The following is an 18,168-nucleotide window of genomic DNA, read 5'->3' as shown; positions in this document are numbered from 1 at the left end:
CTCCTATCTCAAGATAAACATTTCCCCAAAATTTTACTCATATCTCAAATTGCTCATATGTCAGCCCACTCGTATGTCAAGGTACCACTGTAATTTGAACACCATGTCAGCATTGTTCAACTGATCAAATTGCGCACAGCTTAACAAAAAGCAAAGCATGAAATATGAACTTGCTCATTACGGAATCCAGCGGGGAGTAATCGACAGAAAAAAGTCACAATATGCGACGCTGCATTATTTCTATGCTAATGCGAATCATGCGGTATCTCAGTCTATGGGGGGAAAACAAGCACCCTTTTGTGTTATATTTCAATGCTTTTCTCAATCTAAAAACACAAACCAGCTTCGTGTTTCTTTTGGCGTCTCTGTAAACCAACAACAATAACAAAAAAAACTATTTTCATCACAGCCACTCTACAGGGAGTGAGAAAGACAGCTCTGCATTCATATTAGCACAATGCAAACAAATAGAGAAGGAAATATATAGACACATTTGGGAGGCAGGCTTGTTCTCGTATTCACTCTCATAGTCAAAACTCTGTTGGTGCAAGCTAAGTTAATAATACATTTCTAACAGCAAGAGTACAAAAAATGCCTTTTTTTCTACGTAACATTCTGTTTATCTCAGATTGGCAGTATAAGTAAGTGTTTTAAAAAAAACATGTTGTTCATTAATATTCACTATTTCAGATGCAGCTGAAAATAAGACTAACTGTTTAAGGTTTGGGTTTATTTTGTGTTATTTTGCTGGCTTTTTGTTTCCTTGATATTTTAAAAAAAATGGTTTGTTCCCATTCTGCAGCATCAACATATGCAAATTATTATTTTATTTTTTCTGACTAACTACTAGAGGGAGGGACTTTTTGTATGGCAACATGCTGGTAACATAACATAATTTTTTTTAAATAAACTTGGATTACGATGCAGACACACTCAAAAATAAGTTTAATCGAACCTAACACTAAAATTCTAATTTTAAAACCTTTCTTCTCCTAAATTGGCTTTTTTTGCCCCGCCTCCACACCAACTTTCAGTAAATATCAAGGGTTGTTTGAGTTTGTATTCCCTTCAAAATATTCCCAAAATGATGCAAATAAATGTCCTCACAATAGTATAACGCATGGCCACTTGCCAATGACAAGTAGTGTAAGGGTTTATTAATTATTATTATTATTATTAGCGATTGCTCTGCCATTCTCACTGACTAACGTGGAAAAAAAACACTGAAAAAAATGCAATGCTCCGCCCAGTGCTCGTAGAGATATTACAACGTGAGACAGTGGCCATGATGTTCATATGAGCAGCATCTATCTGCTCAAATATCAAAATATGTCTCTTATCTCAAGATAAATACTTGCCCGAAATTTTACTTGTATCTCAAATTGCTCATATGTCGGGCCACTCATATGTCAAGGTACCACTGCTCATGGCTCATTGACAAAAAAATGTCAGCCGAGTGTTTGACGTGTCTAGCAAAATGTCCCACTAAGTATAAAATATGTTTTTTACTCTCCAGATTATTAAATCATGGATTTTCAGCCTGAAATGGGCATATACTTTCTTCCTAATGTCATAATCTTACCTCAACTTTATGTTTGTTTTATGATCTACTTCTACAGCAAACAGCATCTTCATTTCCACGCTAAATGACAGACGCAATCACAGTAGCACACGCTATTGCATGCTGATATAATGAGAAAGATTGCTTCATTTTAAAACATATTGGTAGCAAATTGACGGCGGGTAGAAAGCTGTTTTTGCTCCATGATTAATTACAAAGATGGAAAGAAAAGCAGGCGGGGATTAAACCAAATCATACACGCTAACACCAGAAAGCAATCGAGCGTGCATTTCAAAAGAGGAAAATGCAATCATACTGCAAATGAAAGATTATCTCATTCCTCTCGGTTGGATGTAATAGCAACCTGGAATTATAAATGGAAGATTTGCAAGAAGGGGAAAATATTGAGGAGGTACACAAGGGTTGACACATGTTTACATGTGAATGGAAATCAGGGATGATAAAAAGCAGTGGTGTCAAACATATGGCCCGCGGGCCGGATCCGGCCCGTCTGGTGGTTTGGTACGGCCCGGGGAAGAAAGCTGCATTGTATAAAAAATAGGAATTTTCTTTAAAATTTGTAGTTCTTGTGTTATCCGCTAAGGGGCGCAGTGTTTTACTACGTGCAGACAATATGAATTGATATTTATTTATGTTTTATGATATTCTCTTATTCATAATATATTGTTCATAATGTCAAAAAATAAGTTTAATTGAACCTAACACTAAACATAATTCAAATTTTGTCTTAAATTGTGATACCTTCTCTCGGGTTGGCTCTTTTTTGCCCCGCCTCCAAACTGAGTTCCAATCAATGTCGAGAGTTGTTTCCTGTTTGTATTCCCTTCAAAATATTCCCAAAATGACACAAATGTCGTCAAAATATGATGACGCATAATTTGTCTTGTATCTCAAGATAAATATCTGCTCTAAATTGTACTTGCATCTCAAATTGCCGAGGTACCATTGTACTAAAATCCCATTTGAAGTTTTTTCTCTTCCAAAAAAAATGTTGCTGTGAGCTACCAGATGGGTTATCTTTCATGGCATGATGACAAGTGTTATGTTGTTGCTTGTTTTATTCCAACACAGTGGACACGCTTCCCTTTTGACTCTCACTTTTATGTCGCTGTGATGCTTTAAAGGCACTGTTACTCTGCTTTTATTAACCCAGGGGACATATTTTAGAATCAGGGAAAAAACATCACAGCACACAATCAAAAGTGTTCAAAGGATTGGAAAATTTCAACACATTTAACTGATGAAAAACGGAAAAATGCTTTTTGGAGCATAAAATATCTATTCAATTCTATGAAAGGGCAACTGAGCATTTGAGACATTATAAACCATAACTTAGGGTCTTAAAACAACTCTACTTCAAAATTTACAATTGAAGTACAATAGTTATTCGATGGGGGATATCATTTCAAGGCTAAAAGTCGTGTAGTTGACTTTAAAAGAAGAATGTGTTAGTCCAAGCCAAAATCTGACAAGGATGAATAATATAAACCTCGCTTCATTTTTGTTTTGTAGTTTTAAGAGTGTTTCACTCATTCCTTATATTTTAATTTGAAGTCAAAGTCAAAGCAACATTCATCCAAACCTAGCCGATAGATCTTTGTCTCTGCGTTCTATTTACCGTATTTTCACGACTACAAGGCGCACTTAAAAGTCTTAAATTTTCTCCAAAATAGACAGTGCGCCTTATAATCCAGTGCGCCTTTATATATGGAAAAACTGAAAACGAAAAACCATTACTGTCGGATATTAAAAAAAACACAAACGCCTGAACTGAAACAATACTGTTAAATATGCAGATGCCATCTTAGTTTACAAAATCTTCCATCATATAGCTCCTCCCCCACTTAAGATTTTGTACAAAAAAATCCAAAACATCAACAATGGCTGGCTCTAGAGGTGACTGTAAAGTAGTGAGTGCTTCATACCTGGAAGTCAATAGCAATTACTGTATTTTCACGACCATAAGGCGCACTTAAAAGTCTAACATTTTCTCCAAAATAGACAGTGCGCCTTATAATACAGTGCGCCTTATATATGGAAAACATGTCATTCATTGAGGGTGCGCCTTATAGTCGTGAAAATACGGTATTAATTTTTTTGGCATCGTACCTAGTTAAACTTTATCTTTCCTTGTTGTTTTACCAATTATCCCCACTGATGGATTCATCTTTTTTACATTCTACTTCCTTATATTAATAAAACCATTTGTCAAGAATAGCCAACACCATAGAAGACAAACTTTCTGTGCATATTTTGCGACAATTGTTATGATTTCCCATTTTTTCCCGCTACATTATATTGCCTCCTATTGAAAGAAAAACTAGATTACGGTTCATATTTCCAAAATCCCAGAGCTTGATATTATTGCCATGCAAATATGCCTATCTTTGCAAGGGCACTCTCATTTGTTGGGAATTGGAAAGTGAGACAGAGAACGACTGCTGGCACCGACAAACTTAAACGGCGCAAATTGGAATTCAATCAGTTCTAATCCACTGGAGTCCTTGAGGTCTGCCTTTGCAAACACCTCTAGTCTATGTCCTTCATCTAGCCATGCACCGGTCATTTCAGGAGAATCCATAACTGCCATGCCTAGATGAGCTCCTTGCGGTTTCCATTGGACACAATCTTGAACAAAATTTTGATCTAAAACTGCATCTAACTGTCTAGTATGTGTCATCGTTTATCTTCAACTTACACAATTCACTAAAGATGGAAATAGCCCTCTGCTACAATGTTACATATTAACATGTCCACATCGTAATAAAACTTTATTTAAATTTGTTTATGTTATGTTACCGGCGTGTTGCCTTGCTCGAAATCCGTTAGTACTATTAAACATATTTTAGTGCAATTAAACCACTTTTTGTTCCTTTGTTAATAGATGGCGAATTAGAACAAATAAAAATGTTTTTCCAATCCAATATACTGTTTTTGGTGTTATTTTCAGACGGTTGGAACAAATTAATTCGTTTTTAGTTCATTTCAATGGTAAACGTTCGTTTGAGTTACGAGAAAATCGACATACGAGCTCAGTCCGGGAACTAATTAAGCTTGTATCTCGAGGTACCACTCCTAATGCGTTCTAAAGATGGATATCCAAAAGATAGCCCCTTCTAAATAAAGCTGATCGACCTCTATCGCAATTCAAGCCAAACCTCTACTCTAGGACTGACAACATAACTCACGATTTGGTCATAGCTACAGCTAAGGACAAAGACATTTTTTACTTAAAGCCTTACCGTCCACACATGCAGGTCTGGCTCTCGTAGTTCCCGCGATCTGGCCCTTCTTGCAGGCACAGCGGGCCGTCTGCCTGGCGATGGTCCGCCGTGGTTGGCTGCTGTCCCTGTCCAGCGTCACAATTTCACATGTCCCCGCTGCCAGCTGGCCTGCGAATGACAATACACGGCAGGGAAGGAGGTCAGACACACGGAAGTGAACAAGGAGCGATAGCCTGCAATATGCTTGGCGTCAATCCCATGACACTTTCTGTCACGTCAATGCGAATAGTCTGACGTTCAGCACATTACGGGTTAATCTGTACAGATTGCCCAGTTTCAGGGACATAAACAAGTACTATTAGTTCTATTAAACACATTTTAGTAATATTAAACCACTAGTTATGTGTAACTTTGTTAATAGACGGCAAATTAGAAGAAATAAAACATTTTTTTCCAACCCAATATCCTGTTTTTGGTGTTTTTTCAGAAGGTTGAAACTAATTAATTGGTTTTTAGTCCATTTCAATGGGAAAACTTTGTTCAAGTTTCGACAATATCGACATACGAGCTCAGTCCCGGAATGAATTAAGCTCGTATCTCGAGGTACCACTGTACAGTTTTATTTTTAGGGTGGTAGTCAAAAAAATAGGGCATAGGGTGATCAAATCAGCAGCATCTCTCTGAAGGTAAATTAGCCATTACAGATGAAGGTAAGGCATGAATAATTATGAACTTTGTAATTGCATTGTAGCCCCCCCTATCGTACGTGCACACACACACACACACGTGCACACGCTCCATGAATTCAATCAGGTGACCTTTGGTTCTGTAGCCGAGCCCTGGCTGCTCACAAATTAACCTTTGTCTGTGTATGGGAGCCCTAAGGCACCATGCTGGAGAGGCTTATCAGGACCTAATTGTGATTGGCAAGAGGACGGAAGTTGTGATTAAATCTGGACTTGAGTCACCGACACTCGGCTGCTTGGCTTAATGAACTGAGCTGTGAGGGGTCACACCTGGGGTAATGAGGATCCATCAGGATTCATGCACACGGAGGAAACGGCGCCACCGACCGTGACTGTTTCCGGGAAGCATACCCATGTCTGTGCGCAAAGCGGAAAGTTTCTTAAATGAGGTTTTCCTCGCTACTTGTAAAATAGGAATTGAAGTCATAAAAATGCATGACTCTTTTCGTCTGACGTCTTTCTGGTCACGATTTAACTGGGGGTGGGGGGCTGTGGTACAGTTGGTTGGTCATGTGGTGGGGTGAGGGGTTTGATTCCAGGCCCTTGGGCAAGGCACTGAACCAGAATTTGGTTGGGAACATTATTATGGAAAGCGTATTGATGAATTCGGAGAAAGTTTTGTATCTTCATTTTCGATGACTATCGTAGTTTGCCATTTAATATACCCGGGTATATTAAACGGCAACTTAGCTTTTATGGCAAGATTTGTATGTTGTTCATGGAGGCATAATTAAAGATACTTAAATTCATTAAAATTCCAAGTCAGACCGTCAAGTGCGTAGTGGATCGTACCTTCCCGTTTGTGCGCCATTTAATATACCCCTGTATATTAAATGGGGGGGTATATTAAACAGTAAAATACGCTAATTGACTTTTGAGTTCTGTCCTATTTGTTTGGAAAGTGTAAAATGTTGTCATACTGGGCTATTGACACGGTGCCTTGTTTACTCGTAGGTTGTTTTTAAATATTTAAGACACCGTGATAAGACAGAATTACCTCATTGCAAAGTGAAATAAAAGTCTACGTGTTACGGTCCAAATGTTTGTAGTGTATTGTGTGTGGCAGTGAGCACAGTCTATAAATACGACTGCACATGAAGAAGAGTTGCGAGGAATATGCAGATCTCCATTGCGACTGAACACGAGATCACTTTGTTCAATAATGCATGTCAACAAAACAAATGTATCATGTCTTGGGAGATCAACACACCATCTCCACCTTCATGCCATCCTGTTAGCTTCCCCCTCCTCCTCATCCTGCTCCTCCTCTATCTTTTTTCACACTCATGGCGGAGATAATGACTTGTCATTTAAGCCCTGTATGGATAGATGGATGGATGGATATGTTTTCGGGTATTTCACTTCCAGCAAACCAAGCCCACCCGGCATTAACGCTCATCACTACCAAGCCATCCATGCCACTTCCCTCTCCCTTTTTGCATCTCATCTGCAGACACACAACATACTGTTTGGATGTCTTGTGCGCCCCGCATTGGCGACGACGCGTCAAACCGACGAGCTCAAAGCCCGCGGTGACATCTGAAGTTGTGGCGCCTCTGTTGTTCGTCTTTCTCAAGTCGTAGGAGCTCATTATTCACCCACGTCTCATCAACGAGGGGCCTAGCGCCCGCGCTGCCACGACTCCGGCTGTCAACAAAGCTAAATTAATATCCTCTTAATGTGTCCTCTGCAAGTGCTACTATAAGGGAATCATCTTAGGGCCAGTGAGGGTCTGTATAAAGGGTTTTACTCTTTTGAAAGAGTCTTAGTTGCTTGATTTTTAAGAGGCAAATGCATCGTTGTATGCCGTGACGTGTGAATGGCGCTCCTATTCGGCCATGAATCAAAGTGATGATGATATCTTAAGCTGTTGGTGGCCCTGGGTGGAAAGATTTAAGACATTGTGGCTTGTGAGATGTGATTTCTCACATGGAAAATAAACAAGAACAAACAAAAAGTGGCTTTGTATTTCTATTAATATTATTCAAAGTCTTGAAATGACTTCGTCCACATATATGTCCAATTTCTTTGCTAACTGGAAGGCTGTCCTGCCATGTCTATAACTGTCGAGGGTGACTAATGAGTTCAAAAGATTAAAATAAAAATCTAATACAGTGGTACCTCGAGATAGGAGCTTAATTTGTTCCAGGACTGAGCTTGTATGTCGATTTTTTCGTCACTTGAACAAACGTTTCCCATTGAAATGACTTAAAAACTAATGAATTCATTCCAACCCTCTGAAAAAACTACAAAAACAGGATATTGGATTGGAAAAAACATTTAGATTTGTTCTAATTCGCCATCTATTAATAAAGTCAAACATAACTAGTGGTTTAATATGACTAAAATGTGTTTAATAGTCTTTACCATTGTATATTAGTATTAAGCACATTTTTAGCATATGTCCAGCATATGTCAAACTAAATTGTCAGTTTATCTCACTTGGAGTGTAACAACCTGCTTAAAAACAAACATCGGACTCTTTTTATGTAAAGGATTGTTGAAATTTAAATACGCTCGGCCTTTGATCTCAATCGTAAAATCTCTAGCGCAAAGGCCCACTATTGATTTGACTCACATAAATGCAATAAAAAGTCCTCTTCTACAAATTTCCAGCAAGGCCTGAGAGAACTGCAGTGCACAATCAAAGTTTTTTAAGAGGTTTCTACTTAGGTGAGATACAATGTGATAACTTCAATGCGCCCTCGTCCCTATCCACCAATAAAACCGCCGTTGGAAAAAAAATCGATCCCTTACGTTTTCACCAAATGTTTCCCAACAGAGTTAAAACCGCGGCCTCGTTGTACATCAAACACCACCAAGGAAATACCGTATTTTCACGACTATAAGGCACACTTAAAAGTCTTAGATTTTCTCCAAAATAGACAGTGCGCCTTATAATCCAATGCGCCTTATATATGGAAAAAACAGAAAACCAAAAACGAAAAACCATCACTGTCGGATATTAAAAAAACACAAACGCCTGAACTGAAACAATACTGTTAAATATGCAGATGCCATCTTAGTTTACAACATCTTCCATCATATTGCTCCTCCCCCACTGCAAGATTTTATACAAAAAAAATCCAAAACATCAACAATGGCTGGCTCTAGAGGTGACTGTAAAGTAGTGAGTGCTTCATACCTGGAAGTCAATAGCAATTACCGTATTTTCACGACTATAAGGCACACTTAAAAGTCTTACATTTCCTCCAAAATAGACAGTGCGCCTTATAATACAGTGCGCCTTATATATGAAAAAAATGTCATTCATTGAGGGTGCGCCTTATAGTCGTGAAAATACGGTAATCGCTTTGCCAGGAAGCAGACAAAGCTGTTTATACAAAGTACAACAATGACAAAGTTTAAGCCGGACATGAACTGTGGCAAGAGTGTAAAATTGTCAAGAATTGCCAGAAAAGAATCCAAAGCTGATAGCAAACCCGCTATGATTTATCATCAGCCTTATCAGCATCAGTTTGTTGAGCAGTTGTCAGCTTGGCTGGCCAAATGGCTGATTAAAATGTATGTGTGGCCGCCCTGGAGTGAAATGAACGCGGCGGTAGCCGCAACCGAAGATAGATTCATGTGGCAGTACGCGTGGCGTAATACAACGCAATGTTATTGACATCCCCCCCTATGCCTTATTATTTCGCCTGCTGCTCCTCAGCACATTACAATTGCTCTGTCAGAGGCCGGCCTTTTTGACAAATGGCTTATCCGATGACAAAGCATTTGTTTTCAAATGCGTTGGCTCAAAGTTCTCGGCATGTGTCATCTTAGGACACTCACACATTTACTTTAATAAGACAAATACCGGTCTTGAGAGATCACAAAAGAGTGGACAACTAAAGTTTTGCCATGCTCAGTCAAGTATTTTTTCGACAAAGTACAGTGGTACCTCAAAATACGAGTGGCCCGGGCAATTTGAGATAGGAGTAAAGTTTCGGCAAATATTTATCTTGAAATACGAGACAAACTTTGATATACGAGCAGACAGCAGATGTGAGATGCTGTTCATAAGAACTTCATGGCCACTGCATCGTAATACAAGTTCATTTAAATTTGTTTATGTTATGTTACGAGCGCGTTGCCATGCAAAAAGCCACTCTCTCTCCCCTTTTCGAAATCTGTAGTACTTTAGTACCATTAAACACATTTTAGTAATATTAAACCACTAGTTATGTGTTAATAGATGGCGAATAAGAACAAATAACAATGTTTTTCCTTACCAATATCCTGTTTTGGTGTTTTATCAGAGGGTTAGAACAAATTAATTTATTTTTAGTTCATTTCAATGGGAAATGTTTGTTTGAATTACGAAAAAAATCAACATACGAGCTCAGTCCCGGAACGAATTAAGCATGTATCTCGAGGTACCACTCTACAAGACATTTTTTTGCACACACACACTACCATAGCAGTTAAATATTTAGCCACAGCTTGTGCGCGCTCATGACCGGATAAAAATTCAAACATATGGACAGCTGTAAACAGACATCTTCCTGTCAAAAGGCACACGAACAAAATGTCTTCCCCAAATAATCTCCACTTAACCCAAAAACACTACATGACAGCTTGATGTAGTTGGCATCTGTTGTGCTGGGGGAGGAGCACAGTATGAGCGTGTAAACGTGAGGCATGAGCCCAAGCCAAGATGCTGCATCACTCCTGCACGTTGCAGCTGCTAAAAAAAAAAAAAAATGAGCGAGGAACGTCTGGCTCTGATGCCGTAAATCCATTTAGGATTTTTTATTTTATTTTACTTACATCCAATGCTACGTTAGTCTCGCTTTGACATTATGCGTCCGCCGTATCAAAAAAAAAAGGAACGCGCAATGCTTTCGAAAAGCCAGTTCAGAGATGGAAAAAGCCAAATGAAAGATTTTAGAATTTTGGCAGAGAAACATTGGCAGGCTTTTATTGAAAAATCGTATTGCTTAAGGCAATAATGTTGTGGTTGGGAGGGAAGGTCTGATGTGTAGTCAATAGTTAAAAAAAAAAAAAAGGTAGTACAGTGGTACCTTGAGATATGAGCTTAATTCGTTCCGGGACTGAGCTTTTATGTTGAAAAATAAGTTTAATCGAACCTAACACTAAACTTAATTCTAATTTTGTATGACATTTTGATACCTTTCTTCTCCTGTGTAGGCTATTTTTGCCCCGCCTCTACACAGACTTTCAGTCAATAAAAATGTCTTTACAATCGGAAAATGTTATTCATATCTCAAATTGCTCGTATGTTGGGCCACTCGTATGTCAAGGTACCACTGGGTTAAAACTCAAGAGTTGTCTGTAACTGCAAAAATTTGGGAATGAAACATTTTTCAAGGGATGGAGCAAACTTTGAAATGAAAGTTTCTCAGGTTATGGTTAATTCATGGTTGGTTTAGAATATCTAAAGACTGCGATTAAAAAGAGAAAAAAATGCATCCAGAATTCAAATTTCGACACTGACATAACCAAATAAACGCAAAATCTACTGTTTATTCAGAAGGTTGGAACAAATTAATTGGTTTTTAGTTCATTTCAATAGGAAACGTTGGTTTGAATTACGACAAAATTGACATACGAGCTCAGTCCCGGAACTAACTAAGCTCGTATCTCGAGGTCCCACTGTACGTAACTAGCAAATTTACCTTGTCAGCAAAATGAATATAGTAAAAAAATATTCCCCAACAACAAATACTTGTGCAACAAGTATAAAAAGACAACTCGATAATTCCCAATCCAAATGGATTGGATATCTAATACTGCAAATATTTGTCACAAAAATAATAAATTCACAACGACAACAACAAGTGCTTCCACTTATAAGACCAATTTGAATGTAGTCCAATAATTTGTTTTTTCTGATCGTCCTACTGTTCAAAAAAAAATTCTATGAAATCTTCTTTTATCAATCATGAAAAGGATTTAATTCGCTTCGCCATCGCTGTGTATTGATTTGATCCACCATCGACTTTGAGTAAATGAAACTCAATTACAGCCAAGCCCAAAGAGTTTTCTCCATGCCTTATTTTCTAAATGTGACCTTGCATGTGTATAATATCGTTCCCCCACGGGACAGGCGCTTTCCTCCGGCGTTATGGTACTTTATAATCATGAACGCTGCTTAATAACGCTCCCCGCGAAAACAATGAATGATCATCTATTAAAACGGCGAGGAAAAAGGAGGAAAACAAACGACCCCGGTAACCCTGACGATGGCTACGAGTTCTACCTTACCGTCGCAATTAAGGGCACTTTTTTCTCCCCCGGAGGGAGTTGCATGGCGGCGGGGGCAATGATAAGGTAGAGTTCTTAAATGTGCCTGCCATTTTGCACACTAAAGGCCTTTAGGCAAATGCAGGACGTTCCATTCATATCTCGTTTAGTCCTCAGGGGGGCGAAAATAGCATTTTAACAAGGTTAGCTTGACTTCAGAGTGTAAAAATGGAGAATAAAGCATGGTTGGACTGATATATGTATATTTTTTTTCAATGAGGAGCTGCAAAAAATGGTTGACTTGGATGCATATATAAGGAATCAAAAAATACTACAGTGTACCTTGAGATATGAGCTTAATTTGTTCCGGGCTGAGCTCGTATGTTGATTTTCTCATTACTCAAACAAATGTTTTCCATTGAAATGAACTAAAAACAAATTAATTTGTTCTAACCTTCTGTAAAAACACCAAAAACAGGATATCGGATTGGAAAAAATGTTTGATTTGTTCTAATTCGCCATCTATTAATAAAGTATCAAATAACTAGTGGTTTAATAGTATAATAAATGTGTTTAATTGAAGTAAAATTAGACGGATTTTGTGGAGGGTAGAGAGAAATAAGTTTGATCTAACCTTGCAATAAACTTAATTCTAATTTCGTTTTACATTTTTATACCTTTCTTCTCCTGGCCCTATTTGCCCCGCCTCCAACTTGAGTTTTAGATGCAACCTATCGAGGGTTGTTTCCATTTATATTCCCTTCAAAATATTCCAAAAATTATGCACACAAATGTCCTCACTATAGAATAACGCACAACCAAGTACCCTAAAGAATACAAAAACTGACTAAATGTACAACAGACCCCACATTCCAGATAAAATATGGATCATTTTTTCCCAAATTCAATCTCAAACAACAACATCCCACTTTAAAAATCACAGAAAAACCCTATCCACCTTAGTAACTCCTTTACTGCAAATCTGGTTAGCAACAGTGATGCGATCTCCTTATTATTTGCGAAACCCGAGATTCAGAAATTGTGATAATTAGTTTTCATCCCTCACGGGAAAACTGTTTGTCGAAATGGATGACGCATTGGACGACTAATTAGGACATAGTGTCTATTCTTAAGAGGGCCAATAGAAGAGGAAATACGGTATTTGACGATGGCCTACTTCGCTAAAAATGTCTTGGTGTTATGGGAAGAAAAATCCGGATGGAGAACAAACAGTAAAGCTCACGTTAGTTGCACCAAGACGGAAATAAGAAAGGGATTTTTTTGTGTTACTGCAGTTAGACTGCTACAGAGACTTTAGAGGCGCACTTCTTCAGAATAAAAAATGAAAGCACAGCTTGAGGTCAACACACAGAGACGATGACAACAAATCTGACTGGTCACGTCGTGCTACACTGGCTCGGAATACAGACTGAATGAAATAGCACTTTTTTTTCCTCGGTAGAGCAAAAATTTCAAGTTTTTACTCTCGGGCGCTGTAAACAAAATGACTTTAGTCGTGTAATTATTGTTTAACACTGCCTGCCTGTGTTTGATTATGTTTTTTTTTTTTTAATTGTGAGTACATGTCCTGAAACCATAGGAAATGTTTGGGATGCTCATTTCCGTATGACTGGAATATATTGTTAGTCTGACCCAGTTTATAGAAATGTATTTTGGATCACCTTCAGCTGTTTTGTCCTCTCGTTTTTAAGTGAAAAAGTTAGGTTACAGGTAATTTAATGTCAAAAGTTGGCTTAGGGATGTTGGTAATGTTAGGTTTTGAGCTGATTAAAATGTTAAATTCTCTTAGGATCAAATAAAAACAAAGATTGTGGTGGAACTGAGTTAACTGGATTAAAGGCTATTTAATATGCAGGTTTTTATAGATCTAAAACAATGTTTATTTTAGCTTTTTTTTATAGATTTTTACAAAATGATTTTTGAACTAAAACACAGAAAAAAAATGATTAAAAAATTACAAGTATTGATTTAAAAGTTGGAATATCAGGAAATTTAATATACAGCTATACTCTTCATTTGAATTTGATCCTAAAACAGAAAGTCGGCACCCATGATTTACTTTCTCGGGTCACACAAAATCATGCAGTGGGCCAGATTTAATGTGGTACCTTGAGATACGAGCTTAATTAGTTCCGGGACTGAGCTCGTATGTCAATTTTCTCGTAACTCAAACAAATGTTTCCCATTGAAATGAACTAAAAACTAATTATTCGTTCCAACGCTCTAAAAAAAACACCCAAAATAGGATATTGGATTGGAAAACAATGTTTGATTTGTTCTAATTCGCCATCTATTAACAAAATAACTCCTAACTAGTAGTTTAATATTATTAAATGTGTTTAATATTACAAAAATGTGTTTAATATTACGGAAATGTAGCTTTTTGGCATGGCAACGCGCTCGTAAATAACAATTTTTTTTTAAAACAACTTGGATTATGATGTAGACACTCAAAAATATATTTAATCGAACCTAACACTAGAGACTACTACAAATTTGGCCCCCGAACCGCCACTTTAACATGTGTGTGTTAAGGCATGCTGTCTTAGTGTGCTTACTTGTGTTCGACTTTATTAAATGTTCATTGCGGACCTAACAGTATCGCAATGGCTGCGATTAGCCTCGGCGAATGTGTGTGGAAGTGGCCAATTGCAAGGCTCCTTTCACTGCAGCCCCAATCAGCATGCAGACCGTGGTGAGGCTCCATGTGCTGATTGAATACAGAGGGAGGCTTCGATGTGCTGTCTTTAATCTTCCCTTTGCCCGCATCACTTGGCCTCTGTGCTACCGCTCAGCTGGGCCATAAACAAGCACGGGTACCCATCTTTCTCAGAGTTTTCTACCTTTTTTAAACCCATATTCTTATTGTTCTTACACCTGTTGCTCTACAGGCAGTTCATTGTCATTTCTCAAAGGAGAATTCATCATAGGAACGTGCCAATTTGTCAGAGCGATCTGCTTTATTTTATTAGCCAAAAGGGAACACTCACTATGGCATTTAATAAAAATCCATGGCGAGGTTCTGCAGTGTGGTGGTTACAGTTATTTTTGGCGATAAAGACTGGATTTCTTGTTATTTTTTGCTAGGAACTTTTGAAATTGGTGTTTTTTTGGGTGACTTAGGTGCTAAACAGAAAAAGGGTGAGGGTTATCGATTGTTAATGACGACGAGAGGAGACTTTTTGTGGTTGGGTGACTCGAAGGGAGTTGATAAAAATACGGCTTTAATTTGAATACATGGGAGGAAAAGACAGCGGATCATTAAACAACACCACTTGGGGGCTAATTGCGGCTTTAAATGTTTTTTGGGAGGAGGCTCCTCTTTTTAAATGTGTGGATGCCGTAAACTATAGAACCTAACAATGGGGAAATCTGTTAGGGTAGTAAGGATGTTTAATTGAAGAACATTATAAGAGTATGAAGTGGATATTTACTCGATTTTTCTAATTACTTAGCCCAGTAACCAAGCATCAATTCGAGGCCAAAGTCATTATTGCCGTATTACTGGGATTTAAAATATCATTAGGCTTTCCAGTTGGCAAGGTTTTAAAACTCACAGGGGTTTTTTTGATTGGTCGTTGGCTACTTTCAGATGGGCACACTAACACTAATGAGACAAAAAATTCAGTGCGTTCAAAGATGTACCTTTGCTAAATGTTTTATCAGGTCTACGAAGGAGCTATGACATTTGTCGGACTAATTTAGAGCATAGTACAGTGGTACCTCGACATATGAGTGGCTCGACACACGAGCAATTCGAGATAGGAGTAAAATTTCGGGCAAGTATTTGAGATACGAGACAAATTTTGATATATGAGTAGACAGTGGACGAGAGATGCTGCTCATAAGAACATCATGGACACTGTCTCTCTCTCCACAACTAAGTTGTGTAATGTATCTGCGAGCACTGGGCGGAGCATTGCATTTTTTTACTGTTTTTTCCCCGTTAGTTAGTGCGAATGGCGTTTATACTACTTCTCATTGGCAAGTGGTTGTGCGTTATCCTATTGTGAGGACATTTGTGTGGATCATTTTGGGAATATTTTGAAGGGAATACAAAATCAAACAACCCTCGAAATTGACTCCATATTTAGTCAGTGTGGAGGCGGGGCAAATAGTACCAACCCGGAAGAAGAATGGTATCAAACTGTCAAACAAAATTAGAATTAAGTTTGGTGTTAGGTTAGATTAAATGTATTTTTGAGTGTCTGCATCGTAATCCAAGTTCATTTAAATTTTTTCATGTTATGTTACGAGCACGTTGCCATGCACCCCTCCTCTCTCTCCACCCTTGGAAATCCGTATAACTTTAGTAGTATTAAACACATTTTAGTAATATTAAACCACTAGTTATGTTTTACTTTGTTAATAGAGGACAAATTAGAACAAATAAAAATGTTTTTTCAATCCAATATCCTTTTTTTGTTGTTTTTTAAGAGTGTTAGAACGAATTAATTTGTTTTTAGTTCATTTCAATGGGAAACGTTAATTTGAGTTACAAGAAAATCGACATACGAGCTCAGTCCCGGAACGAATTAAGCTCATATCTCGAGGTACCACTATACATTGTCGGTGGAAAAGAACAAAAGATGATGATACCAGTAGGACAATAATATTGTGCCCTGAGCTATTCAACTCCACTAAATTACCCCTCTCGTCTTTTGAATGAGTGCACGAGATGATTGCATCTCATGAACAAAAGCTCTCTTTTCCTAATCATCAATACGGCTGCTGCCAGGCGACCAACTAATGAAGCACGGAGCTCATTTCTGTCAGACCATTGCCTGGCGTTCAAGTTTACACGCAGACGGCAGACACACTTTGCTTCATCTCGAAGTGAAATACCCAACATGCCATTGGGTTTTTTGAGCGACAACCACGTGGTGAGCCGAGTTTGAGATTTGCCGATTGGCCCGCTGTCATAACACAGTGACGGGCTGTCAAACAAGACCCGTTTTGTTGTCACTTGCACAACAGCGCCCTTTCTTTTAATCACAAAAGATGGGCCGGAATAATGGGATGATGTGACAAAGACCTGAGGCCATTTTGTCCAATAGAAGACAGTTTTTTTTTCTATATGAAGCCAAAGGTCACGTCTCAATCAGAGACTTTGGTATAGCTGAAGCTTGATGGGATGATTAAAACGACTGTAAAGACAATACGAGTGTTCTAACAAGTCAAAACAATGATTATTTCAGCTTTTTTTAGATATATTTTTCGATTTTTGAACAAAAAACACAGAAAAATGGATTAAAAAATTACAATTATTCATTTAAAAGGGGAAAAACAATTGAAATTGAATATACATCTATACTCTTCATTTTAATTTGATCCTAAAACAGAAAGCCGGCACTCATTTACTTTCTCGGGCCACACAAAATGAAGCAGCGGGCCAAATTTGGCCCCCGGGGCCGCCACTTTGACATCTGTGATCTATGGTTTGATAATAGATCCTTCCATTGTAGTCTTTGCACAACAACAGAAATCCCATTAAATATCGATGATTGCTTCGCATATGAAACAAACACACACACACACACACACACACACACACACACACACACACACACACATAGACACACACACATATACACACACAAAAACCAAAACATTCTCATCTGCATAGTATTATGTAAGCTATTGCCACATGGTGATATATGTGCCCCATCCCAACCAAATAAACCTATCAAAAGTTGTTACTCAGCTCATTTTTCAAAACGGGTAAAAAGGCCGCTGAACATTTTCGGGGTATAAGAATACATCCGTGAAGTGGTGCGTTGAGTTTGCACAGTGGGGGGTGATGTATGTGTATATATGTGTGTGTGTTGGGGGGGGGGGGGGGGGTCTACTTTGCGGTAATTCTCCTTGAGACATGAAAATACATCAGCCCTCTCCCCACACTTTGCAACAAACAGCAGCGAAAACAAGGCCATAAAAAGGCAAAGTGCGCCTTATATTTCACTACGGGAGTAACATTGGCCAGACGCTGCCTCATGAATATTTAGACAGTGTTGCAATGAATATGCATTAGGACACCGGAGCGCCACTATCAGTGCGCAGATTTATGAGCTGGTGCAGAGATAATGATGAAGGAGGGGATAACCTGGCTGCTGGGATGACGACCATGATGATGATGATGAGTGCATACGCGTACAATTAGATGCACTCGTGTGCCCGCTTGCTACGGAATGGAATGCTAACGAACAGATGCCACTCTAAAATAATTGACAGGGGTTTGTTGGGGGGAAGGGGGGGGGGGGTTGCCATTGACGACGATGGGTGTGCCATTCGTTCCAGTGAGGGACAAACTCATTGGATCAGTTATTGTATTGTTTTAGTATTCTTTTTGGGTGGAGGGGGGTTCAGCGTGTATTTACTCTTAGTACTA

At 38.5% G+C, this 18,168-nt stretch overlaps 1 protein-coding gene across 4 annotated transcripts in view; it reads right to left on the bottom strand.

The window, feature by feature from the left end:
- The window catches only part of tafa5a (TAFA chemokine like family member 5a), a 116,284-nt gene that overhangs the window by 28,432 nt on the left and 69,684 nt on the right, over positions 1-18,168 (bottom strand). For all 4 annotated transcript variants that reach the window (XM_077710039.1, XM_077710035.1, XM_077710038.1 and 1 more), the window contains one exon: positions 4,825-4,974. In XM_077710039.1, coding sequence (XP_077566165.1) covers positions 4,825-4,974 — 150 coding nt within the window. The remainder of the gene's footprint in view (positions 1-4,824; positions 4,975-18,168) is intronic.

Source organism: Stigmatopora nigra, chromosome 23 (genome assembly GCF_051989575.1).
Source record: "Stigmatopora nigra isolate UIUO_SnigA chromosome 23, RoL_Snig_1.1, whole genome shotgun sequence".
Classification (NCBI taxonomy): Eukaryota; Metazoa; Chordata; class Actinopteri; order Syngnathiformes; family Syngnathidae; genus Stigmatopora; species Stigmatopora nigra.
This window is presented reverse-complemented; position numbering and strand designations above follow the sequence as displayed.